Raw genomic sequence first — 27,011 nt, forward strand, 5'->3', positions numbered from 1 at the left:
ATGGTTCTGTATATCAGACTGAGAAAAACGATTACGTCCGAGTGTGCTTCTTCATCATAACCGTGAGTGGTTTCATAGAAGACTTATCTGCCCTGGACTGCTAGCTAGTATATTAAATTGCTCGAGGCCCCGCTTCTACATTGCTCTTCCCTCCAAATTCGCTCTTGGCGGCAGTCCAGTAAAAAAGTACAGAAGGGCTGAGAAAATCGCTTTGCTGTTTCGTGGCGTCATTCGGCGGCAATTGAGTTGTACGCTATCGAATTTTCCTGGTAATAGGGTAAGAAGGGCCATTATTTTTGATGACGTCGTTGCATAATGCCGTTACGGATATCTAGGTCATGTAAGGATACTGTGACGTAAGTGTTTGTAGATAGAAATTGTGCTGTTACATCTGGTAACAGTTAGGCCTAGAAAAATGTCTCCCCTTTTAGTCTAGAAAAAAGGGGAACAGTAGGTACCTCAGCCCTGTCAGGGTTGGTCAGGAAATCAGTTTAACAACCTTTATGGCATTCCCAGCCCTGTCAGGGTTGGTCAGGAAATCAGAATCACATTTTACTATAACATTGCAATATGCCTATCAGTATCATAGGCTACTAAAACAAATACTACACAATGATCTGCCTCAATGACTTACCTCAACGCATTTTGTTTTTGAAAATTTTTGTAGCAAAACTGTAGCGATTCCGACTTCGGGGCAGCCCTCGGGAAGGTGCGTCGTGCCTGTGTTATATTTTACGAGCGCGCCGCGCATCGGCAATTTTTCTAGTGACGTCAGAAACGGTCGATTTCTCGGACATCACTAGGCTCAAGGCCAGGGAGAGAGTTCCTGTGGGAGACTTCCCACGTATTATCTGACTTGTTCACTAACAGCCATTTCTAATCGTTACAGTCCAGCGACAAAAGGCAGCAGGTTGGCAACCAAGGACGAAGGGGCACTGGCAAAACAGGTGCTTTGTTAATCTTGTTGTTCTACATGACTTTCTAGCTAAATTACATGGTGTATATATCTAGAGACTTACACTGAAGACAAGATAGATCAAAAGAATACAGTTATTAAAGTTATGCAGTGGTGGGCGTTTTTTACACGTCAATATACTAGCAGTATCGTCTACAATATGATTTTTACGTCAGGGTGGGCGGGAAAATACCATATAAATATTGGAAAGTCTGGAGGTGGATTTTCAGTGCCTTCAGTAGGTGGCAGATAGCGCGCATTGCCGGCAGGCTGGCTTATGTAGTGGGCCGGTGATGGGACGGTAAATGGCCGAAACATGTAAAACCGTGGTAGCCGGGGACAGAACAAATTGACTGTAGATGTTACAAATTCGAGGACGGAAATTAGCTGGGAGCAGGATGATCCATCAAGGTTGGTTTAGTGGGTGGTTGTCCTGTTCGGGCTTTCTGGTTAACTTCCAGCAGATCATACGGTGGCAAGGCAGTATCCATTGGCCAGAGGAGTGCCCTTCGGTGGTAAATGGACACTCCTCTGGCCGATGGATACTGCCTTGCCACTGCAGGATCTGCTTGGACATTAGCTTTCTGGGCGAGGGGTAGGGGTTGGTTATGGGATTGAGCACTGGAACTAAGAAATACAGAAGTCCTGCTATGTACATTCTATAACCCATCTCATCGTTCCAAGTGCGCATGTGCGATTGAGGCATTGTGGTCTAGGTCAAAGTTCAAGATCCCAGGCTGTGCAAAAAAAGCCTAACTTTCAGCTGACGGTCTCATATTCTATACTTCAGAAAATGACAGATAAACGGCGTACATTCATGCTTGTCCCTGGTTGGCTTGCCCTTTCTTTCTAGCGTCACATTGACATTAACAAATCATGCGATCCCCTCCTACGTGTCTGTATACTGAGGTATAACTGCATGACACTGATCTCACACTCACTTTTTTCTGATTGTCAAAGATTTAGCTTTGCCCTCCCTTCACCCCCAGACATCCCCGATTCGCTAAAACCGCAGACATAATTAACTCGCCCATCCGAGGGGAAAGGCTTAGCAGCAGCTCGGCAGATAGATGAGTTCACGTCATGCTGTCCTGCTCTTCGCCAGACATTCAATAAGTCTTCCCAGACAACCGACCGGGCGTGGGGCAAAGCGACAGACGCCAACTGTTATATAACCTCGTAAACCACGTCTTCACGCCAGGTACATGTACACAGCGCATGTCGACGACATGTCTGTGCTTAACATCATAAGAATAAAACTGTTTTCCAACTCAATGAATTTGACTCACAGGAATTTCCAGCCGAATCACTCGGTTTTCATCAGCTATCTGACCCAAATGCCTTACTAAGCGTGATTTTTCCGCACTTTTGGCGTCAGGACTACTGGGTCAAAGTTCGTCGGAAGTCAGTACCGCCCCCCGGTCCAGGTTGGTGTGGCTAGAAAATTACGGCGAGTCAGATTCCTTCAGTTGCAAAACGGGGCTGAATTTACACGTGTCAATGAGACTAAGATAGAATCAAACAATCAAGCACTAGCTGATTCTTTCATTCTTCATTGCTATATTCTAGCAGTATCATGTACTTGTATTTTAAAGTTGTTGGTAAGGAGTTGTATCTGTAGCGGTATAACCAGTAAAACCACCCTTATTTTCTGGCTTCGCAAGCACGCGGCGCGGCGAAAGCTGGCTATATTACACCAAACGACCTGTTACACGCAATCTTTGCACATCTAACTGCAGGAGTTGTTTAAAGCTATCTAGTGATGATCTCCTAACTGTACTTGGTGGCAACGATTTCTATGATAGTTCTTGGAGAATACGAGTTTTGAACAGTTTAATTCTTGGTTGATAAACTCAGTGATATTTGAAGGTATATCTAGCACGTTTCCAGGTCCGCGGAGTGACTGCGGGAAACACACTTACTCCGCGGATCAGTATGGAGATTACAATGATGAATGAAGTTCAAACGGGGCTTAGAGGTGCCCCTATCGTCTATCGACGTTTACTAAAGGGGTTAACTCTTCACTGGCGACCTATAGACAAGGCTTCAGAACAGGACTTACAAGCTAACTTAGTGGAAGTAGTTGCGTGTGACATCCTGAGGCATGGTATATAAAAATCGTTGAAAAGACCTTGCACTTTTTTTAAAGACCTGTCGAAGCTTATTTTTTTGTCAGGGGCCTTTAAACCTTCCGCTATCTGTTCGATGGATGTGTTTGTTGGGAGATACATTACCATACGATAGAAAGCCATTCCCGGCAAGCAGATGTCAGGGGGGAAAGACTGGTCGAAATAAACAAGAAGCGACGTAGGGTAGAAAGAGCTCGTGATGGAGTACAATTGTACAGGTGATCTAAGTCCAGTCTCACTAGCATAAGTCCAATCCAAGTCACCAAGGTGGGCGATTATTTGAGTCACACATCATCATCACACTCACGATTAAGCTGGTGTGACAAGCTGAAGGGCGGTTATACCGGCTATACAGATACAGAAGCTGGTGGGTTACGCCGAAAGGCGGTTATACCGGCTATACAGATACAGAAGCTGGTGTGTTACGCCAAAGGGCGGTTATACCGGCTATACAGATACAGAAGCTGGTGTGTTACGCCGAAGGGCGGTTATACCGGCTATACAGATACAGAAGCTGGTGTGTTACGCCGAATGGCGGTTATACCGGCTATACAGATACAGAGATACAGACATCCAATTGAGCTATCTTGCCCCCGGACAGCCTTTTAAAAGCGTCTCTTGTTTTATGTGTGTTGGAACATCTAGCATGTCAATAACCTCTTGGCCAACATGTACTACATGTAGGGACACAGTACAGAACTGTCATTAGTGGTTCGTGATGCAGCTTCGCTTCTTGCTTAATGCAATTAGTGTAATGCCGTAGCATTGGTCGTGTCCGGCAAAAATCAATGCGTCTTTCCGCGGAAAACTGCGTACGGCCGTGTATAACGTGACGTTTACGTGCACTTTACACTTACATGAGATTTAGGGCGCAATCATCGTCCGCGAACGGCCGCGGTTCCACGAATGAATGATTTTATCACGTTTTACGCCAAGTTCACGTGAAAACATCCTTTTTCCAGGGAAATTTGGGGTAAGTCCCAATTTATTGTAGTGTTGGCAGAGAAAGTTGAGTCTTTATTTCATATTGACTTGTACCAACACAAATGAACTTTCATGCTAACCCCTTTTCCAGCTTCTTTTATGTAGACATTAGTATTTTACACGACGTTTGGAAACCTTACAAATCATCATATATATACATGTTAATACATTAAGTATTATTAATTCATTATGGTGTAGTTGTTGTATTGTTGTATATTTTGTAGTTATTAAGAAATTATGATGGAATTGTTATGTTGTATTTATTATTATGTAATTTTAATGTACAGGACTATTGGAAGAGTAGTAAGCAATTGTTGTTTTTACTAAATAGAGTTCCTAATAAACGTAAACATACCATGTGACTAGAAAATTTAAAAAGAAAACGGATTAATACTATTGTGTGTGTTACCATAATGCATTTTACCTGTATTGATATATCCATCAAAAATGGATTTACAATGGCAATTACATGCTCTTTGGCACACGACGTACGTAAGAGGTACGTCCTTGAAAAAGAGGTAAGCCTCTACCTACGTCGCAAATGGTATCGTCCTGACGTCATCAGCACACAAAAGCCATGACGTAGTCTTTTAATCTCCCCTACATACATACATGACGGTATTCAGTACGTGCGTCATTCCAAGCTATTGAAACGGACTCATGCTATTAAAAACACCTGGTGAAAAGTCAATATAGCACTACAGGAAATCAGTGTGATGTCCACAATACAGCCATAAAGTTAGTAAAAAAACACCTATCCGCATGCTGTAGTATCCAGAACCGTGCCTATTTACTTATATGGGTCAGGGTTAAGATTTGGCATGGCTCTGGATAGTCTCTGCGTATCCAAAGAACGTAGATTTGCCCCATGGATTGTTCTTGGTACGCGTGAACTATCCCAAACCGCACATTCTCCTTCTTTTGTACCACCTAAAAGTGTAGAGATATATGTGTATAGATTTATTAGGACTTTAAACTATACCATTTTTATATATTTTGTCTGACCCTTACCTGTCCCCTCATGGCCTCAATGAAAAGCGACCTACAGGCCGATTTGAGCTTCGTATGAAATAAGAACGGTTCATGAATTCAAACAAACGCGTTACCAGAGTGAGCACAATATCAACATAACCACCAAACTGTCGATAGCTAATCTACACCGTCCCATAATTTGCAAACGACAGATTCAAATCAGACAGAAAGTATCAACAGAACCGAACTGTCGATAGCCCATCCAACACTTTCCCATAATTTGCAAAAGACAGATTCAACTCAGACAGAAAGTATCAACACAACAAAACTGTCGATAGCCCATCTAACACCGTCCCATAAGTATTTGCAAACGACAGATTCAACTGAGACAGAAAGTATCACCACAACCAAACTGTCGATAGCCCATCTAACACCGTCCCATAATTTACAAAAGACAGATTCAACTCTTACAGAAGGTACCAACACAACAAAACTGTCGATAGCCCATCCAACACCGTCCCATAATTTGCAAAAGACAGATTCAACTCAGACAGAAAGTACCAACACAACCAAACTGTCGATAGCCCATCTAACACCGTCCCATAATTTGCAAAAGACAAATTCAACTCAGACAGAAAGTATCGACACAACCAAACTGTCGATAGCCCATCTAACACCATCCCATAAGTATTTGCAAACGACAGATTCAACTGAGACAGAAAGTATCGACACAACCAAACTGTCGATAGCCAATCCAACACTTTCCCATAATTTGCAAACGACAGATTCAACTGAGACAGAAAGTATCAACACAACCACCAAACTGTCGATAGCCCATCTAACACCGTCCCATAATTTGCAAACGACAGACAGAAACTGTCTGTGGGTCACGCGGGGTCATCCCTTACAAGACAAGTACCGCGTCATCGGCGCCACTTCAGCCATCCTGCCGCTTGTCGCCGTCTTTATCGCCAGCATAGATGGACGCCTGATTCGATCATGACCTCGTTGGAGCCCTGGGGATTTTCAGGGAGACTTCGGCTTAATATCAAGAGAAAGGCTTATTAGAAAGAGGATCCAACTGCAAAACAGATACCTATACATCTAGTTTTTCTTTCCTAAAACTATCACAGAAAGGATCTTGTCACATACATGTATAGGGCTTTTTCTAAGTACATAGAATAGAATAGAATAGAATACATGTAGCATACAATACAATACAATAGCAAGCCAGTTCTTACGACAAGAAAGATGCTTGTTATTATCTATTGTCTATGGATACATGGATAAGGAGGGTCGCCAAGAAAGTATAACTATGCGCGGCCCATAGACATGGACTTAAAAGCCTTGACCAAAGGTATAATGTCAAGGGTGATTAGACATGTTTTCTGTGTCGTTGAGCACGGCAGACGCTTAGTTTGAAGTAAACCCGGCTGAGTAAGAGGCTAATGGGGGTTTTGCTGACGAAGCAAAGTGGTCTGTCTGTATCTGTAACTGTATAGCCTGTATAACCGCCCTTCGGCGTAACACACCAGCTTTGCAGGCACGCGGCGCGGCAGCAGCTAGCTATATTACACCGAACGATCTGTTACACCCGATCTTTGCATATCTATATTAACTGCAATAGTTGTTTAAAGCTTTAATTATAGCGATCGATGATGCCCCAGCTGTTTTTGAACACCTCAATTCTTGGTTGATAACTCTGATATTTGAAGGCATGACTGTTTCTTGTTCTTTTCTGGGCTGGTATTAGTTACTTAACTTAGTGGCTGGTACGTCCACCAGTTTATTAGTCATTTTATACATCGTGCAAATCTACAACACCCACCAAGTCCGTACTATATCTCCTAAGACAAACGCAGTCTCTCAAAGTTGGGTAAAACGTAACATAATTACCTTCCAGGGCCTTGAAGTGCGGTTCCTGTCTGAAGTTTATAGGTTTTTATCCTGCTGTTCAGCCGTGTGGAAAACAACGATACGCCCTTGGACGTGGACGTGTGGGTGTTCTCGGTTTTGATATTCTTGATATCCGTATCTACGTCATAGGTAGGCTACATTCTAATAACTGAAGAATACAATGATACGCCCACGTACGTGTGGGTGTCCTTGGCTTTGGTGTTCGTGATATCTGTAACTACGTCAAACTCAGGCTAGTGCGTTCTAATAAAGGAATAGCAGAATGACACGCCCATGTAGGTGTGGGTGTCCACTTCTCCTGTTCTCTTCACCACCGCACCTACGTCAAACACTTCCTATGTTTGTAATAACTTCTCACTTCTGCGGGATTATTGCAAAAGTGACTCTACAATGTTTCCAGACATTGTTGCAATTTCAATAAAATCAAAATCAGACTATAATATGATCATTAAAGCCGTTATCACAGACTGTCCAGCGCGCAAACGATATTTAAAAACTCCCAACTGCAGTTCCAAGGTCAATCGCCAGGTGCCCAAAATCGACCTACACAATCCACTTTACCCCATCTACCCATCTGCTAAGTACCATCCCATTTCGTCCGACGGATCTTCAGATATACACCAAGAACAGGAGGCAAAAAAATCAGGGTCGGTGGGTAGCGAATCTCTTTTCTCTCTCTTTCTCTCTCACTTCTCTCTCTCCCTGCCTTTCTCTCTCTCTCTTTCAAAAACGTCCGTACTGCACTATTTTTAATTTTCGTGTCTGTCGTTTTACGTTCTACCTAGCGCATTACCACCTAATGACACCTATGCATGCTGTTACCTCCATTTTAACCGTATTCCCTACAATGCGTTTGAAGATTAAATTTCATTTAACCAACACCTCTGAACTAACGACAATAATCCTGAGATGTAGGCTCAAACAAAAGCACGCGTACAACCACGCAGTGCCTGATCAGCCCCTGAATTCTCCTCACCCGCGGTGCTAGGACGTCAGTCAGGCATGCCGCCCCGGCAACATGCACAATATCACGCGCCTTGTGACGTCATTGTTCTGACGTAGTCACGCATTGTATAGCCATAGACATCCAGAAGTGCACCAAATTGCGGCTTAGGAGTGGAGCGTGGAGTGTATTAGAAGGATCGATGGTGCGTAAGTCTTGAAAAGATGTTGCCTTTACCGGAGTGAACTGCGTCAATGTAACGATTCAGACACAGGGAGTGGGTTCTGTTGTTCGCACAGTCAGCACCTTTACGCACCCCCTCCTCCCACCCACATCAGACAAAACCTGCATTAAAGACATCAGATGCAATTTCATGGTGGCAATATAAAAATATACTTTGATAAGGAAATCTGTCTGATATTAACACTTACTGTAATTTCTTAGCAAAATTTCGTTAGAGAAGTAGCCCTACAATCAAGATCTAGATATGAGGCGCCTCTTTAGAGGTACCGCCCATAAATAGCTAGCAGCAGCCTACGATATGAAACAAGTCACCATTTTCTGTCAGCCACATTTCTCACAGATATCAGTATGCTATAGGCTTAATTCAACTTACTGCATTTGAAAAATGACCAGAAAAAAGACACTGAAAATCCAGTTTTGCTGTTCTGAAATCGCTTTGGGCGCAAAGCGCCATACACTATTGAAGTGCCCTTGTGTTTCAAGTAAAGTTGGCGCACTGAACTCAGGCATAAGATGGCCATCCAAAATTCATATAATGGTACTTTGAACAGAACAGAACTGTCCTGGACATCACCTACGTATTTATCTAATTGCATATTTCACGATACTAGTAAGCAGTGGACACCTGTGATGCTGTTGTAACATATAGTGGTAAAATGAATAGTTATGGAAACAAAATGAAATGTTACAAGCAAAAAGCAATAGAAAAAGCGACATCGGGGTGCGATGACAACTATATCACAATGTAGCCGTCCAAAATATCTCCAAGATGGGTTGGAATTAACTGGACTTTTGTGAACTACGAAAAATAAATATGTCGACGAAATGTCAGAAGAGGCAAGCGTGTGAATCTGTCAAAATTACGTCTCCGGAACACACGGGAGACCAGCATGGGAAATCGATAAACAACCCTGCACGGATCGATCTGTGAGTCTACATCTTCTTCAGACACCTTTTTTTGCGACCGATTCGAACTGACTTCTCATCAGCGCGGCATTAATTGGCCTCTGCAGTGGTAATGGTTTATAGAAATGTACCTGATGGAATCTGGCATAGAAATACGCCAGAAATACGTTGTTATTTCTGTTAGAAATACGTTGGCAAACTTCGTTGCAATGTTTCTCTACGCGTAACAAATATAGCAACTGGGGAGGTGCGTGTGTGTGTGTGTGTGTGTGTGTGTGTGTGTGTCTGTCTGTGTGTGTGTGTGTGTGTGTGTGTGTGAAGTCTGATATGCCTTAAGTTATTTGCCTTAGTAAGCCAGCCAAACCCGGTATCAATCGGTGTTGTCAGCCAATAATTTAACTTATTTCGGCCTAATGCCTACGAAAAGTGCTTAAGTTCACACATAAAATAATGTAATTAGTCGTAAACGCTTGTATCACCTTGTCTGACGTCATCACGTACTAACAACACATCAGTAGGCGTTGATTGCTAGCTATGTATTAAACCCTGCACGACCTTTCATGTATTACGGTGCACTTTCCAAACCGTTCCTATCGCTCCCATGCCTCTACAGACAACGATCTGTTGACGAGTAAACAACTAAAGTCATCCAACCAGATGATAGCCGTTTTACTATGGAGCGTTGACATAACGACCAGGTACTAATATATATCTTTATTATGCTCGTATTACCAACGCTACTGCCTATCATGTAGTTTAATCCAGACGACGCACAAGAGGACATTACCCGGTAAATTGACATACCCCAGCGCAGTTTGTCTAATGAAAGGGCTGTACTTATGGTGATAAGTGATCTGAGATTAAAAAGTGCCAGTATTTCATCGGACAAAAACACGTCTGTGGCCTTACGGTCCCTTGATGTTCGGGACGCCAGGGAGACGAGTTCCAGACCTCGCTACCCTTTTGTTGTTTGCATATCTTGTGACCGTGATGGTTTACCATTTAGGGTTCCTGTCACTGGGGAGTCCGAATGTCAACCGCTATTAGGTCTGCTAAAGATTCGTGTCCTGGAGGGAGCTACTTGTATGTGTAAATTTGTAAATAGTTGTATCTTGTATCTTGATCAGTCATATATTTACGTCTCTTTTAAACAACTTTGTAGGCAAACTTCCCATCACTTACATTCACAATACAATTTTCCTTGTTTTTTTTCTGCAGTTCCAAGCATCATCAGAAAATGTCATGCACAAAACTCTACGTTTTGACGTATTCACACAAATTCCTAATAATGACAGTGGGGTTTCTCCATGCGGTAAACAGCCTGCAAGGTTTATTAGCATAGCCAGATTGCCGCCGACACAGGCGATATGGTAATGTGTGCACTTGACGTATTCATCAACACGGACCATTGTTTTCATCACGAGCAAGTCGTTCTCTTTGCGTCGTGTCATGTTTGTACTTATTTAGAACCACTGTACATTATCATGTAAGCCACGTTCCGCGTATATTGTATCACCTCTATGATACAGTTTAGTGTTAGTTTTGATACATAGAACTCATCAGCATTACTGCAGACGTAAGTGTAAGTATCAGTTCGATACGTAGTACCTCGGAAGAGCTTGTCATGCATTGTACCTGTTACAGGTGTTGTGTAATAAAGTTAAATTCGATTTTATCTGATTTTTTGACGTTGTGTTCATCCTGTTTGTTCGCAAATGGCCAGAAGGTACCTTTTTTCATATTGCATGGAAAGCATGAAATGGTAGCAGAAAAAACTCTCTAGTTCAATCGCATTTACTCCCCCCCCCCCTCAAAATGCAGAATGGAGCCTCCAAGCGGACTGCATTTTTTTAAATGGCCAGGACGTACGATTTTTTTCCTATTGCATGGATGCATGAAATGGTAGCAGAAAAAAATCTCAATCGCATTGACTTGACCCCCCCACACACACACCATAATACAGACCGGCGTCTCCGCGAATTTGGCACATAAAGCCGGCCGTTACGCACTTTCACGACGCTGTATTTTTCCCCGATACCCTGCCAAGCGTCAAACACCGGACTGACAGATCGCAGCAAGCCGCAGCCGGAATCGACCTTTCCTATCACTTAACGGCTGTTCTTATTTTTCTTTCTGAATTAATATTATATAAAATGTACAAAGCACGCAAATTGGAGACGCAAATAGCAGTAAATTACCTAGTATATCAACGCCGAGATATGGTTTGCTAATATTTCTCTGAAAATGTGGCTGGATTGAGTTAGAAAGAACGTGAGCTTACCTTAGTGACAGGACGTCTTGACTGCTGTGTCACTGTGCGGAGCTACGAGGGCCTTCTTACTTTGTCCGCGCTCTGAGGACGTCACGAAACGAGCACTGTGGTTTCTTGGAAGGGGTGCCCACACTCTCCAACTCCCAGACCCGCCGATAAACCACCGGGCTGGGCTGAGCTGGAGCTGCTGACTCACCGCTCCTGGTATCGCCTGTACCTGGGTAGATCCTGCCGCGGGATCCACACCGAGTATCCCCGGGGCTGCCCCCGATCCTACCCGCCTACGCGAATCAGGTGAGCCGGGCCTCGCTCTCTCGGGACTCCCGGAGACGTATAGGTGCAGGGAGATCTACCACCGCGCCGGAAAAACACCCCCAGGCATTGACTGAAGCCAGTGGTGTCTTGAAGTAGCTGCGCCACTAGAAGGGGGCTATTGACTGGCCTGTCAATGCGGGCTGTGCGTTTTTTTTCTCTTCTTGATCCGTCCGGCGCAGGATCGAAGCGCCGCGCGCGCTCGCCTTCAGTCCCAGCCTTCGCTTTCCCCGAGTCGTGACGTCAAAAGTGGAATCGTAATAAATGTGGTCTATTACGGCCGGGATCAGGTGATGGAGGGAGCCGCGCGCACGGACGGACAATGGGGAGGTGGGCGGGGTCGGAGGGATGCTAACGAGGAAAAAACAACACACACACACACGTTTGAACAGTCTACAAAATCACCCAATTTTTAAATGGATCCATTTAAAGCATTATTACCTAGCTGTTATCCAAACCATTTGCTGTGTTGTTATTTGCAATGTTGTTTCGGTATTTGTTATATATTGTATTTGTCGGTGGTGTGAATAAATTAGCGATTTGCTAGAGTTGTCCACCATATTGTTTTGTGAAACACACTCACTCACACACACACACTCACACACACATATCACACATATATATATAGTATTACACACACACACACAACACACACACACACACACACACACACACACAGACAGACAGACACACAAACACACACAGACACACACAAACACATACACACAATCTATCTCTCATCTTCTCCCTCCCTGTGAAATATGACAAAATCTTATCTGGATTTATATGATGACTTAAGAAGGTGAATTAGGATGAATCATTAGGCATTTTGCCATCGCCCTAGGCAGGAGTTAAGGTGATACAATCTGCAAATGGGCGAGTCAGTCTTTTACTGCAAATCTATAATAACGGGCAGATAGCAAATCTGGGAGTGATGCGTTTGGAAAGAGGCACTTTCAATTATGTTCAGTGTAACACACGGCATGAATGCTGCTGGGGGATATATAACTTAACGAAGGTATTTAACGCAGGAGCATTTGCTGGAGTTGTACAATATAATCTATAAAAACTAATTGTATTGAGAATCAGAAAATGGTTTTATAAAGGGTAACTATAAACCACTCGAAAGTTGTAAAAATTTAGGCTTTCTTCCAACACAACAGAAAAATTCAACGTGAATTTTCGTCGAACTTGGTCAAATGACTGATTCACGGTATATTCATGGTGGGTGTTTTTGTTTTCTTCGAACAAAGTTTAAATTTTACAATCATGAATTCTACCAACACAGATTTGATTATAAACCATTCTAGTTTACTTTGAAAAACGCTGATTAAACAATCAGCTCTTAAAACTGCGTGCTTCGCCTGCAAGCTGCATTTGTACGGTGTCATGAATCCGACTAGACAAATGCTACAGCAAATTCTATAGAGTTGACTTAGATATTGACACATTTGATTTAATGTATCCACGTTCCTGCGAGGAAAATTACCAGTGTACATGTATCTTGCTTGGGGCATATAATACCATTAGCCGCAACTCTTGATATATAGTTGCGGCAAATAGAGTGACTGACAATGGCTTCAGGCTACGCGTATGGAGGTAGTAATAACCAACTTATCAGCCGTTTGCTTGCTGTTGTAATTCAGTGTAAAGGTTCGATTTGATAAAGCTAAGTGGTCGACACAGTGATATATGTGTGATTACAACATTAGCGACACAATGCTACTGAGCGTCAGCTTGTGAATTGATGAGAAAATTATTGTAACAAATATTAAAACAAGAATCTGGCAAAAAAAAGCCAGGGATAATGACCTATAAATTCCTCATTATCATCTGGTACGAGTCAAGAAATCGACCAGAAATACGTTTATATTGAATGAATTACAAAATGTTCTTAGAAATCTGATTGGTGAATTTGGTTAGGGGCTGACAACTGCAACTCAATAGCGCAAGTTAGATGGAATTCGGTTTTGCTGATCATTAGCTCATCCATATTTGTGCTGCTACCAAGTACGGTCACAAGCTGACCTTGTAACAAACGATGATTGTATCATATTGTATTACATATGTTAAACTGTGATGAGATTGTACCCATGTGACTGATCTAATTTAACTTTTGGAAAAGTCTGACACTTATTCAGTCTTTTAGACTGCTATGTCATATTGTGCTGAGTTTCTTCTAATAAACCAATCATCACCAATATGCAGATTATTCACAAACATTTTGCTGCACATTAAATACAAATGACCTTAGAGTAAATAACATTAGATAATAGATAGATTACAGTATTGTTGTAATACACAGACCTTTAGTGCGTAGTGCTAGAATGTAGTGTTCCAGTGTTCAATACTATGTTTTATATCTTCCAAACCACATGTGTATTAAGAACATGCAAGGGCAAGAATATGCAATACAGATAAAGATTATTTAGTACCTAATTGTAACTCGAAGAAGATGCAATTATTTCCATGACAATAACAGTCCATGTTATCGTCATAGCTGCAGGAAAGAATAGCCTGGCCCCAGCCCAGGAGTTTCCTGGAATTTGGAACACTGATTACATGGATAACCTTGGCAGGATTAGTTACTAATTAAGGGCTGTTCCAGTTCCAGGAACTCTCTATCGACCTTGGCGCCGCTTTCGAACCTGCTGGTAAGCCTGAGGGCATGGCCTACGCAACTTGATGATTTTTTTTTTCTTTCGAAATTTGCTACCTCGTCTCCCACTGTGATAAGAGCTTATGTCGGTAATAAGAATTAGATGATAAATGATATTTAAGTATTGTTGTAATACATGGACTTTTAGTACTTAGCGTTAGAATGTAGCATTTCATTATTATATACTCCGTGTTTTATATCCCATTGACCAAATATGGTCACATGTGCATTTAGCCCATGTGAGCAGGAATATGCTATAAAGATTCATTCATCATCGAGGTCACTACAACGTATTTTACTTAACCAACAAAAATAGCTTGTATCAGTAGTTCTAAAAGTGGAGCTTTGGTTATGTAGATATGTATGATGATGCATGATCTACATACGAGGTGACATTTAATTCCGGCGAAGTGTGATCTATCATGAACAGCCATGATGTATCCATTTATCACCGTCTCTAATCTGTTCCATCATATGTTCATTTCATTTCATTTTTTGCCAAGCAATTGAATGTCATATCTGTCACACCTCATAGTTTAGAACTTCTTTCAAGGGACAGGTCATAGTATTAGTCTTAAAACATTATAAGTGCTTTCATGATTAAATGTAAGTAAGGAAAGTTCTTTTCACGTTAGTCTTTTGTTGAGGATTTTGAAGTAGTCTTAAAATATCATAAAATGCCTTCACGATTAGAAGCAGCTATGAAGATACTTTTTAGGTTAGTCTTTTGTTTAACAAGCGTTTAGTTCCGCATCGAAGTCCCGAAGTCCATATATTGTGAAATTGGACCTTACAAATATTGACAGTAGCACGGAACAGACATGCAATTTTGAAACAGTAAGCTCTTTCTGTATCTGTATCTGTACATGTATAGCCGGTATAACCGTCCTTCGTGACTGCTTCTTCTTGACGTTAGAGAAGTAAAGACTCTGGTAGATACCGAGGTCCTTCTCCCTCCAATAAAAAAATTCCAATAACAATTTAAGTCCTAAATGCAAGTAAAAAAAAGCTACTTTTGTATGTCGTCTGTAAAAATCTATATTTTGCGAAACGGGACCCTACAGATGCTGGCATTCACACAGAACAGACATGCGATTTTAAGTATAGTAGTTCTTCTAGCAGTCCTTCTGTATCTGTACCTGTATCTGTATAACCGGTATAACCGTCCTTCATGACTAAATGCAAGTAAAAAGTCTAATTTAGTTTGTCGTCATTAGTTTAACATGTCTTTACTTACGCACAGAAATTCTTCTTTTGTGAAACGGTACCCTACAAAGGTCGGCAGTCACACAGGACGTGTGATTTTGAAGTAGTCCTTCAATAGTCCCTCATGACTAAATGCAAGTAAAAATGCTACTTTTTAGTCTTTAGCCATATGTCTTAATTCTGCACGAAATCCTTACTCTGTGAAACGGGACCCTACAGATGCTGGCAGTCACACAGAACAGACATGAGATTTTAAGTATAGTAGTTCTTTTAGCAGTCCTTCTGTATCTGTACCAGTATCTGTATAACCGGTATAACCGTCCTTCGTGAGTAAATGCAAGTAAAATGGCTAGTTTTGTTTGTCTTCTTTAGATTAACATATCTTTACTTCCGCACAGACATTCTTCCTTTGTGAAACGGGTGGCCCTACAGATGCTGTCAGTCACACAGAACAGTCATGCGCCGGTACAGCCCGTGTGCGTCAGCGGCAGTCTCGCAGGAATGTTCGTGCAGAGAGACTGGCGAGGTTTGTAATTATCCAGACGTTGTAATTAGTACGGCTAATAACACACGCGCGCACGTTCGCGTTCCATAGCGAGATTTTAATGAATTCCCCAACTTAGATTTTTTAATAACAAAACTAACTTTCATTTAGCCCAAACTAACTTCCTATGCTTCTCCTTTAACATTGTTTGTACATGCAACTTTTGTAATATCTATAGTATAATACAAAACTGCAAACGTCCTGATAAGGTAAAAAAAATTAACTTGAAATTGTTTGTTTGTTTGTTTGAACTATCCTTTATTCATGTAAGCTCAAATCGGCCTCAGACCGCCTTTCATTGAGGTCATTAGGAAATAGGTAAGGGTCAGACAAAACATATAACTATCAACCACAACACGAAAGAAAGATACAATTGTTAAGAACAAAGCATAGAATAAACAAGTTTTGACCGCGCTAACAAACCTTGATCATGCCTCCACATATAGGAGTGATCGTGATACCATCTGCCATTGCTAAAAGCCGTTTGGAAACAACGATTACTGAAGTGTAAGGAAATAATCATCTACATCCCAGACGCCGCTGTGTCTTTGGCTTTAGTCCTCTAGTAACACGCCTTGAAATTTAATGTCCATACAAGAATATACATATAATATATATATATTATGAGTGTGTGTGTGTGTGTGTGTGTGTGTGTGTGTCTGCGCTCGCGCGCGCGCGTTTAGATAGATAAATAAGGGGGTTATAGATGTATAGAAATATACAATGTAGATGTTGCATATATGTCCCATATATGCCAGCATCTTCGCGATTTTTATGTAAGCGGCTGACCTGCCTTGAGCTTACAGAAATCCATATCCAAGTCAGTGTGAAAAGTTTCAGGAGTTAATGTGGGGTAAAATGGCGCAATTAAGAGCATCACCGCAGGCGCTCCACGACCCGTCACAACTTAAGACGACGAGAACGACAACCACTTAGTACAGCGTTAGATACGTCCAGATAGTCACCAGGCTTACAAGGCAGGAGTACGCTAAGGTCGAACATGTCCGCGCCCTTTGACGGGCGGCTTCTAACATGCATTCTTTAATCTGTGCACTTCAATTCCCCCGCAAGCCATGCGAGCAGACGCGTTATAGTCAGGCTGCTTCCCCCGAAATCCGTGATAACATGCGCGCTGATGCAAGGCGTTAAGCGTAATACCAGGTGCACTTTTTGTTCTACACGCTTCAACAGATCGTCAGAGACATGGAAGCACTTTCATTACTAGATTTCCTAAACTAGTGTCAAAAGAGGTGACATAAGGTTGTAAAAATATCTATAATGGGTCAGGCATGTTAAAAATGTGTATTTACCAGTGAAATAGTACACTGTTGTTAAATGCTATTTGTAAATGCTGTATTTTATTATAATTAAGAATTCAATCAATCAATCAATCAATACCCTTTATTTATACTGGAAATGCCCTGTCGGCCTTAGCCGCTCTTCCCAGAGGTCCAGTTGAGGGGGGTGGTCACGGGAACACAATAAATAAGTAAAAAAAATTTAGATTAATACAAAAATAAATTACTAAATACCTAACATAATAATCATATCTTGTCCAAAATTACAATCCGCAAAATCAGTCCGCAAATCAAATTTCTCGACTACTGTATTCTTTGTTTGAAAGTTCTCAATGATGGAGCACACTGTGCATCCTCTGGTATGCTGTTCCAGATGATAGCCCCAGACACAGCCAGAGATCTCTGCATACAGGTCCTGTTCATTCTAGGCACCATCAGTTTGTGGGAAGAAGCTTGCCTGGTGTTTCTAATGGCACTCTCACGACAGGTTACAATTGTGATTTTTTTAAAGTACAATATGTAAAGGACTGTGCAATCCAGTCGGCAGACTGTTAAATACTTCTTGTTGTTTTACTATTACTACTACAAATAAACCATTCATTCATACACATAATCAATTTATATTACACCTGACATGTAAAAATTGTTTAATGTTTGACTGTTTAAAAAGATTTCCTTATTCTCAAAATGTTAGAAACAAGGAGTTATCGCCCACGAGTCGACGTTAAAACCTTGTATGGCAGACATTGTCAAATCCAAAATGGCGTCGAGAGAAGGTCAATGTTGTGCCCTTGAAACAAACAAGCGGTAAACAATGTCGTCCTGATTCTCCCCACGATCTCGCCCGCTCTCGCCCTTCCTCGCGTGACGACCCCCGTAATGGAGTGCGCCTCGCTGTTAAATTGACCTTACAGCAGGGGGAAGCCGCCAGCAATTGCATTTCACGAAAGTTATTGTTACAGGAGCCTGATTCATATAGCCTGGCGGTAGGATCGACCTTGGGGGGAATAATTATCCACGCATGAGTACTAATGTTGTCACCGTTAAGGTTTTAATGCTATAAATGTAACCCTCGAAAGACAAAAGATGAAAGCCGTCCATGGATTTTTGCTGCCTGCTTTACGACCATGAGAGGCGGCAGAGCTTGAAAGTGAGCTGCGCTTCGAATTCATCATCTTCGTTTTCACGTGGGAATTCCCGGTGCCTGGCTGTATTTCTGCAGAATGAGAGAATGGAGCAGTAATAAGGTATGTCCAATGAACACCAGTGTGTGGAGGAGATAAACAGTCTAGACTACTTTTGACGTCTGCACAGCCGCCCGGAAAAGGATTGTAACGCAATTTATTTCTCCTCGGCACATCCATGGATCAACCTCCGAGTAAAGACGCAAGCAACCGGCGGCAGCTTTTTATGGGCAGAAAGACACATGCGGATAACAGAGTCGTAAACATACGCTAGAATGAAGACATTGTGTCTTGGCGTCACGTATCTTTACCAAGGTAGCTTTCTGCGTTACTTAAAGACAGACCAACCTCTGTGGTGGAACACATTGGAGCAAATAAAAACTGCATAAAAATTAAAATAAATCGAATAGTATCTGACCGTAGCCGTGGTTTATGTGCATACTCGCGTTATATGTAACAGATATCCAACAGCTTTGCTTATAGTTATACTGCTTGGTACAGCTTCTTTTTGTAGCGATGAACCATTTTGTAGATTTCACATATATTAAACCCTGTTAACGTGCGAAAACCAACTCCAATAAATAGATTACTGCAATTAACTGGGTTCTAAATCCTCTCATTTACATGAGAATCGATTTTCCTCCTCATTTGGCGTTAAAACAAATAAGAGACATTAAAATCACATATTAAAAACGCATTTAAGGTGTCCCTTAGTAATAGGGTGTCCCTTAGTAATAGTCTTCGACTAGTTGGGACACCCTGGCTTCTTTGTAAGCCGAAATTAAACAAAATAAAATTTAAAAAACGCATCTGTAACGTTCGTTTGCAAGAAAGGGCCCTAAAGGTTGAATAGCTAGTGGCGTTCGTAGTTATTATAACATGGTAGTGCAATTAACATGGGTCCTTTCAACACCCACTGTAAACATGCATCTCCCTAGAGCTGTAGGCAACACACTTCGACTGTCAGAACGAAATAAATCATGGTGAAAGACGTGTAGACTGCAAGGCTGAGAGGTGAGCTGGCTGAAAATTGGAAGCAGGCATAAAATGTGCCAGGTATGTAGAACTAGAAAGAGCGCGGCAGCGAATGGTACTTGATTCATAGGCTAGATTAAGAGGAGAGAGGCAAGAAAATAGTTACTCAAGCAACTGTATCTAATTTAAAAACTGTCAGACGTTTCAAGTAGCATCCACTACTTTTCGTCAGTGACTAATGGATCCTGTAGTTGAACAGGTATTTATAACTGTATACTTGAAGCCAGTGAAAAATAGCGCTCGCCGAAGGTTAACAGAGCTGGCTTACAACACAATTCTACTCTTAAACCTCTGTTAAGCAGTCTCCACCAGCTCAGGAATGGCGACATCTTCCGCTCCTAGTATCTTGTGACAAACTGATCCCAATCAAGAGCTTCAACCTGAAATCCTGCTTCCTGCTAGAATTTCTTAATCAACGGGAAATAAGCTCAGCTACGGTAAGGACACTGGAACTACAGGACAATCTTCTTTTGGATGACTTAAAGGACAGGGTTGTTGATATAAGAAGCCCACGCTCGAACCTCACGTTGTGGATCTACTAGAGCATGCCACTCATGCCGCTTAGTAGTACACAAAGATGTTTCGCTTCAAAACATGGGAAACTGCATGGGAGATACAAACATGGATGTTAAAAAGTACTTTTTAAAAGTATAGGAGAACTAAATGGTACAATCATCCCAACATCATATTTATCACATTCCCGACATGTTATTGTTGATTCCTTTCAATTTCCGATTCCACCAGCATTGCACAAGGGTTCATGTTTACACTTAAACTTCAAGAAAGTCGACTTACATCGTGTATGTTATATTGCAAAACTTTGAGCCAACTTCATGCTTGATGCTAATCAAAACTGAAGTGCAATCGTGTGGATTCAGTCACTGCTGTCAGAGTGCCAAATAGCTTCAAGCCTTAATACTAATGTGGATTACAAGGGCTTACTGCCAAGTGGGGATGGTATAAAAGTCAGAACAAAGTAAGCATAGCTGGTAGGCATGATGTTAGATATAATCCTAAAGGAGCATGGCAACAAAACATCAGATCGTTTCTTTCCCATCCCAGTAATTACCAGTAAACACTGCGAGCATGACTACAGGCGCTTCGATGACAAAACACCGAGATTACAGGAATGTACCGAGTCCTCCGATAATTTTCTTCCCCAGGCCAAAGTGAGCATAAGATACCGTCTGTAGAGATATCATCTCTTGACCTGAAAGGTTCCAGAAGAGCCGTAAAGAAACGCTCAAGTCCCATCTCAGTCATTTAACTGTCAGACACATTCTGATGACTGGACAAGACGCCGGGACAGATGAAATATTCCAATACTTTGTCACGGAACGTTAGAACCATAGACAATTCCAACTGGTGTTCCTCATTCCATTACATACAAGTAAATATAGTTATAACTGTAACTGTAATGTTATGTAATGTATTAGGATTGTATGTATGACCCTGTTGGCATGGTGGCTTTAAAAAGGTGCCCTAACATGAACACCTGTTCCACCATTCCATGCACTACTCATCTATCTGGAGAATCATTATAAATGAATGAATGAATGGATGAATGAATGAATGAATGAATGAATGAATGAATGAATGAATGAATCAGACCTGACATGTTCATACACCATTTGGATTTTGGTGACGATGCAGTGCCGACGCCATAAAGTGTACAGGTTGTCCCTAAGCTATTTGTAAGGAGCGTACCAAGTATTGTTAAATTCACTTTTTAATGAACTTAGACAAACCCCCGATCCTTAAACTTGTATGTACTTATCTTTTCAACATCACAGAGAAGCGAAGAGAAGTCGAAATTATGTAACAGACTGTAGTGCTAGTACTAGATTGATCTTGTTGTGTATATATTTGTGTATTCAAGTTAACCTTTGTACCTAACCCAGTGGGTATGTTTGTACAATAAAGGTCTTCATTCATTCATTCATTCATTCATTCATTCATTGTCCATGCATTGAGGGCACAGCACACTGGGTCAGCCATTATATATATAATTGGATTAGGAAAGTCGATAATTTGTGCATGTTTGCAGCTGTTCAATCCAATGACCTACCCTGGCGCTGTCAGCAAATCGGTGTGTTTATTGGAACCCATCCACGGTGGGTTGAGTGATGGTGAGGAACGATTGGCTTTAACATCATTCATGAGAAGGAACGAGCGTTAGGTCAACACTTAGATCCACAGTATCAGCGTTTCGCTGTAGGTAATAATCGATAGATAATATAGATAGAGAGCTGTATGTTCTACAATATTTACAACTGAAGCATGAGGAAAATCGCAGTTTGTAATATTCATTCTTTCCTAGAACTATCGCAGAGTGGAACTCGCTGTCACCAAGTACAGTAGGGGCATTGTCATTAGATAGCTTTAAACAAGTCGATCGGTGTAATGTAGCAAGCTGCCGCCGCGCCGCGTGCCTGCGAAGCTGGTGTGTCACGCCGAAAGGCGGTTATACCGGCTATACTGATACAGATACAGAATATTAGAGTTCCCGTATTGTCGCATGCCTGTCACAAATACAGCACCAGCATCATGAAATTGGGTATATTAAGCATCATGAAAGGTCGGACACAGGAAATGGGGAGTGACCTTGAAATTAAGAAAATCTTGCCAGACGCCAGCATGAATCAGATGTCGACATATGGAGGAATTTGGGAAGCCAATTAAAGTGCATCATACAGTCTCTAGATGTCCCAATTAATTCACGAAAACCCCAAAATATAGAACTCTGAAACCTCCAATTTGCATATTTTGAGAGAGGCAACAACAAAACAGGAATTCTGAGGTCCGTGTGTAACTTCACCCTTACGGCTGGCGTTTTGATATACCCCGAGGCAATCATTCTTCATTTTCCAAAAGTAAGGCGCTTCGTGGTGACCAAAGATTCTACCCTCTATCGACTATATGTATTTTCAAATCGATCCAACTTCTGTGTTTATCGACAGATGTAAAAGATTTATGGTCTTCTTCACAGAGCATCTTGCTGGCTGTGCCATGATATGTTGTAAAGAATGAGGCGCTATTCATCTTAAAGTTTGAGAATCCTGCTTCATGCCAAGTAGTCTATTCGTAAACCGGGTCCAATTTTCCAGGGAATCCATGTAACGCGGTAGTAACAGTCCCAGCAGCGCACACAGACCCAAGACAAATATGTACACACCTGACCCGATATCGATCCACACGCATCGTTAGACGAAAACCCGAAAGGATGACGCCAAACAATATGTGCGAAACATAAATAATCCCCGAAATTGGAACTGTCGGCGTAAAAGTTGAACAATCTGCATTGTACCGGACCTTGCACAGGCCCCTTAGCTGGCGGGTAATTTGCAAATAACTCTTTTATCCTGCCGTCGATCGATAGGAAATGTTGGAGGTCACCTCTCGGTGATTGTACTCTAACGAGATTAGGATCCGCTGGGGATACCCCGCACACGCCTGGGACTGTCTTCCCGGGAAATTGATACGTATCTGATTTTGGAAGCGGCGGATTTTGATTGGATACGTCATTACCAGGGGCCTGACGGCGACATTCCTGGAAGAGGTAAGTCTCGTCCCCAGTGTACGTAGCGTATTGTTCCGGGAAACGAGCTCGAATTCAGCGGCACGACGACTTTATGAACAATACATCACGTGTAGTCGTTCGGTGTAATACAGCTAGCTGCCGCCGCGCCACGTGCCTGCGAAGCTTGTGTGTTACGCCGAAGGGCTGTTATACCGGCTATACAGATGCAGATACAAGTATGAACTAGAAAATAGCTGGAGCATCGAATAGCAAGCCCTGAAGTAGAGCAGAGTAAGGTATAGTGTTAGAATCATTCCCGACTATGTACTAGTATGTTATACCAAAGACTTTAAAAAATAGTACATACTGCTTTCTCTGCCTAGCACTTAGTATCTATAAAAAGTGTATGGGAGGTCAAACACACAACACTACCAGCGGACTAGCTCCCTGTTGTATTGTCGGTACAACTTACTGTGTGGCCCAAGGGCTACAGAAATGGAGATGGACACCGCCCCTATGCTCTTCACAGTAGGTATCAAACACTAGTAAAATCATTGACAATGCCATATGTTCACCATGCAAAGCAAAACCCAGTCTAAAATTTATTTTCTTCCAATCATTAAACCACTCACTGATTACAAGTAGATATTGACGCAAGTCACGGAACCCTTAACATCAGTAAGGCTACAAATGCCAACTATGAAAAAAAACGCTGGTCATAATGACCCAAGCAATAAACACATCGCATTCTACAGAACTTTGCCTACGTACAGCGGTATACGCGCGATCGCTGTTTCTGCTGACATCATATACATGAAAATTATTTGAAGACAAAGCAAATTATCGGTAGGCAAATCGCCTTTTGCCGACCACTCGCTGGTAGTGACGTCATGGTGATCGCTTATATTTGAGACAAATTATACAGCACCCTCTCTTATAATGTTTTCTAATGCTTTACAAGTTGGGTCAGGTATTATCAGGTGAATTTTTTCTAAAAGCTTTAGAAATATGTCTTTAAAAAACACCAAACCCTAATTAACCAGATACTCTGTCCAATAGTATATATATAGATGATATGTTTAGCCACTTATCACTTATGTTTATTTTTATGTTCTTCTTAGTCTATATTTACACGCAACACAACTCACAGATTCAGTTGTTTTCTTTAAAAACAAACTCAACACTAGTGTCGCAGCGCCCCCTGTCAATATGATACAAAATTGGACGCACATGACCACAAGGACTGACATTCAAAAGTAACAATTATTAATATGCGAATTATGTTTTACGTATATTGATATCTGCCAAGCATACAATCATTAGTCTCAAGCTGTTGTATCGCCAATATTTAACAATGTAATTAACAAGAGTAAATACCAGATGGAAATTTTGATCCCCTAATTTGATCTTACTTTAATGCAGTCGCGTTAGTAAGTGTGATATGACTTTACACTTGTTTAAGACCTTCCCTTTCCTTTCCTTTCCTTCCTTTTGCTAGTCACAAGCGGCATTGGGAATGTTTTTGTTTTGCCTGTGACGAAGTACAAAATCATCGCTTTCCTTAGTGTCAGCTGGATTACTCTCATCCTGCTGACAAGTCTCAGAATCCTGACTTTCATGTAAATCCTCCACCTCTGTCTCTTTCTTATCTTCAATGCACAAAAGTAATGGGGATGGAGGTCCCAGCCATTTGTGCAACTTAGCCCAAAATGTCTCCCTAGCCATTGGTTCAGTCCAGTCCAGATATGTACGCAAAACTAACCCTCCTGGAATCTGACATTCATCATACTTAATAACAACAAGACAATCTTCTCTTTGATCCAGTTTACGATTGAAAGTAAGGGCCAGTTCATGCATGCACCATCCACTCTTGATAAATGTTTTGGACATAACGACAATCACTTTGCGGCTTTGGTTCACCCCATGGGCAATGTTAGCAAGTACCTCTTTACCTAGGGTAAAGTCACGTACATCCAGACAAACTCTGTAATTATTACTTTCCAGATCATGTAACAGATCATTTCTAACCCATTCGGCCTGATGACTGCTGTATGAGATGAAAACATCATATGGGTGACTTCCTTCAATCGGTCCTGGATAAAATATGTATTTAACAGTAATCAATAGTTCAGTTAAAATGCACTTTTCGATGAAATAATGCAAATGCAAGAGATAAATAAGTTAGACATAATGTATAGAATGTGTTACAAAAGTAACAAACATGCCATTATTTGCTTTGATATGTTGGTATCTATACCTACCTCCAAGTGCATTCATTTGATGGATCTTATCTAATGCATTTCGTAAGTCTCTTTCCTGAAGTTTCCAACGGGCGAAGAAGTAAACCCAGAGAGCACACCGTGTGAGTGGGACAATGCTAACAGTTAATACTAGCAACATCCATCCCAGAAAGGCGACTGTATAGAAAAGGGAAAAGGTTATAGAATTACTCATCATTGATTATACAAATCATATCCTGATTTGCATAATTGTCTCCTAAGTATGTAAAGCATCATTTCAGCCACGTATGTGCCAAAATCATGATGATTAAGTTATCCTCTTTCAAACGCCCCTGCAGTTCCAGAACGAGATGCTAGTGGACCCAAACCTACATTACTTCTGTCCGTGCATAGGGAGCTATGTACCACCCTAATTTCGTGACCCTAGAATGTCCAGATGGAGACATTGGATGTAAGCACTCTCGAGTTATTGATTTGACAAACACTGTCGATTCAAAGCAATAATTTAACAATCATTGCATTGACATACCGTTCCAAGGATCAGGTGCAAAAGGATGGATGATCTGGAATGTGTTCAAGATACTATGTTCTTTCCTAAGGCACAAAAGAACAACTTTGTCAATTATACACATCATGCACTTTTACATAGAATTCCTCCTAATCATGAATGAATGAAGGCAAAAGTAGGTTTAAGCTGAGCAAAATAATCGAGGAAAGAAAGTTAGAATAATGCGTACCCATTCTCATCGAATCTAGGACCTATGTGCGTCGCATTTGGATATTGGATGCCATTTTTCTCCAAAAGGCAATTGTAAACACCATAAGATGTTGGATCTTTGATCTCAATATCAAATGTTGCGAAGACTATATCCACATTTTCAAAAGCTGTGGAAGTGGTCTCGACATCTACCCGAAGAACCTGCAATGCACAATTATACAAATATGTGGCCATATTCACATTGTATCAGAACCACACCACGTTTTATTATATTATTATATTATGAGAATCACAACTACATCACAGCCTCAGGCTGAATTACATACATGCAATCCTTACAGCAACATTCAACTAAAAATTACAAGAATGGACTTTAAATCGTGAGATAAAGCATCACAAAGCATGTCCTTGAAGCAATTATAAAATTGTACGGACAAATATATAATCTAAATTAATGAGTTGCCACCACCTTACCCACTGATCTAAAAGTATTGCATTGTAAAACATGGCATATCATAAGACCGTGTTATTTACATCGAACCATAGTTTAGTAATCTGACAAGGTATGGTATTTGCAAACCTCCGTATCACATTACGGTAATACGGCTTGCTGCAAAGCAAATGGTACGTGCTTACAGGTATTTAAGGTATGATATGATGCAAGAATTGAATTACATGTACAAAGAGGAAATTTACAACGAGTACCGAAGGCTGCTGTGGCGCTTTAATAAAGTTAAACGAGGTACATACTTCTTTTCTGTCCAATGTAACAGCAATCATGTAATGGCCCTCCTCTCCACTAAGTTCAGCAAAAAAGCCACAAGTGTGCTTTACTGTTCTCTTCAGACCAGCGGGGACTTTAAAAGAGATTAGGATTTTTAACATGTGAGAAGTAATTGCTAGAATACAAAATAGGCAAGCAATAAAATATTTGAGATAATTTATTTGAGAGTGGGACAGTCCCGTTTTTTACG

At 41.4% G+C, this 27,011-nt stretch overlaps 1 protein-coding gene across 1 annotated transcript in view; it reads right to left on the minus strand.

The window, feature by feature from the left end:
- LOC109464045 overlaps positions 1-27,011 on the minus strand; it is a 38,589-nt gene that overhangs the window by 11,267 nt on the left and 311 nt on the right. Inside the window, exons 2-4 of the mRNA XM_019760969.1 lie at positions 26,788-26,894; positions 26,057-26,238; positions 25,849-25,913 (exon numbers count right to left, since the gene is read on the minus strand). Of these exons, the coding sequence (XP_019616528.1) occupies positions 25,849-25,913; positions 26,057-26,238; positions 26,788-26,894 (354 nt within the window). The remainder of the gene's footprint in view (positions 1-25,848; positions 25,914-26,056; positions 26,239-26,787; positions 26,895-27,011) is intronic.

Source organism: Branchiostoma belcheri, unplaced genomic scaffold (genome assembly GCF_001625305.1).
Source record: "Branchiostoma belcheri isolate BF01 breed outbred unplaced genomic scaffold, Haploidv18h27 scaffold131, whole genome shotgun sequence".
NCBI lineage: Eukaryota > Metazoa > Chordata > Leptocardii > Amphioxiformes > Branchiostomatidae > Branchiostoma > Branchiostoma belcheri.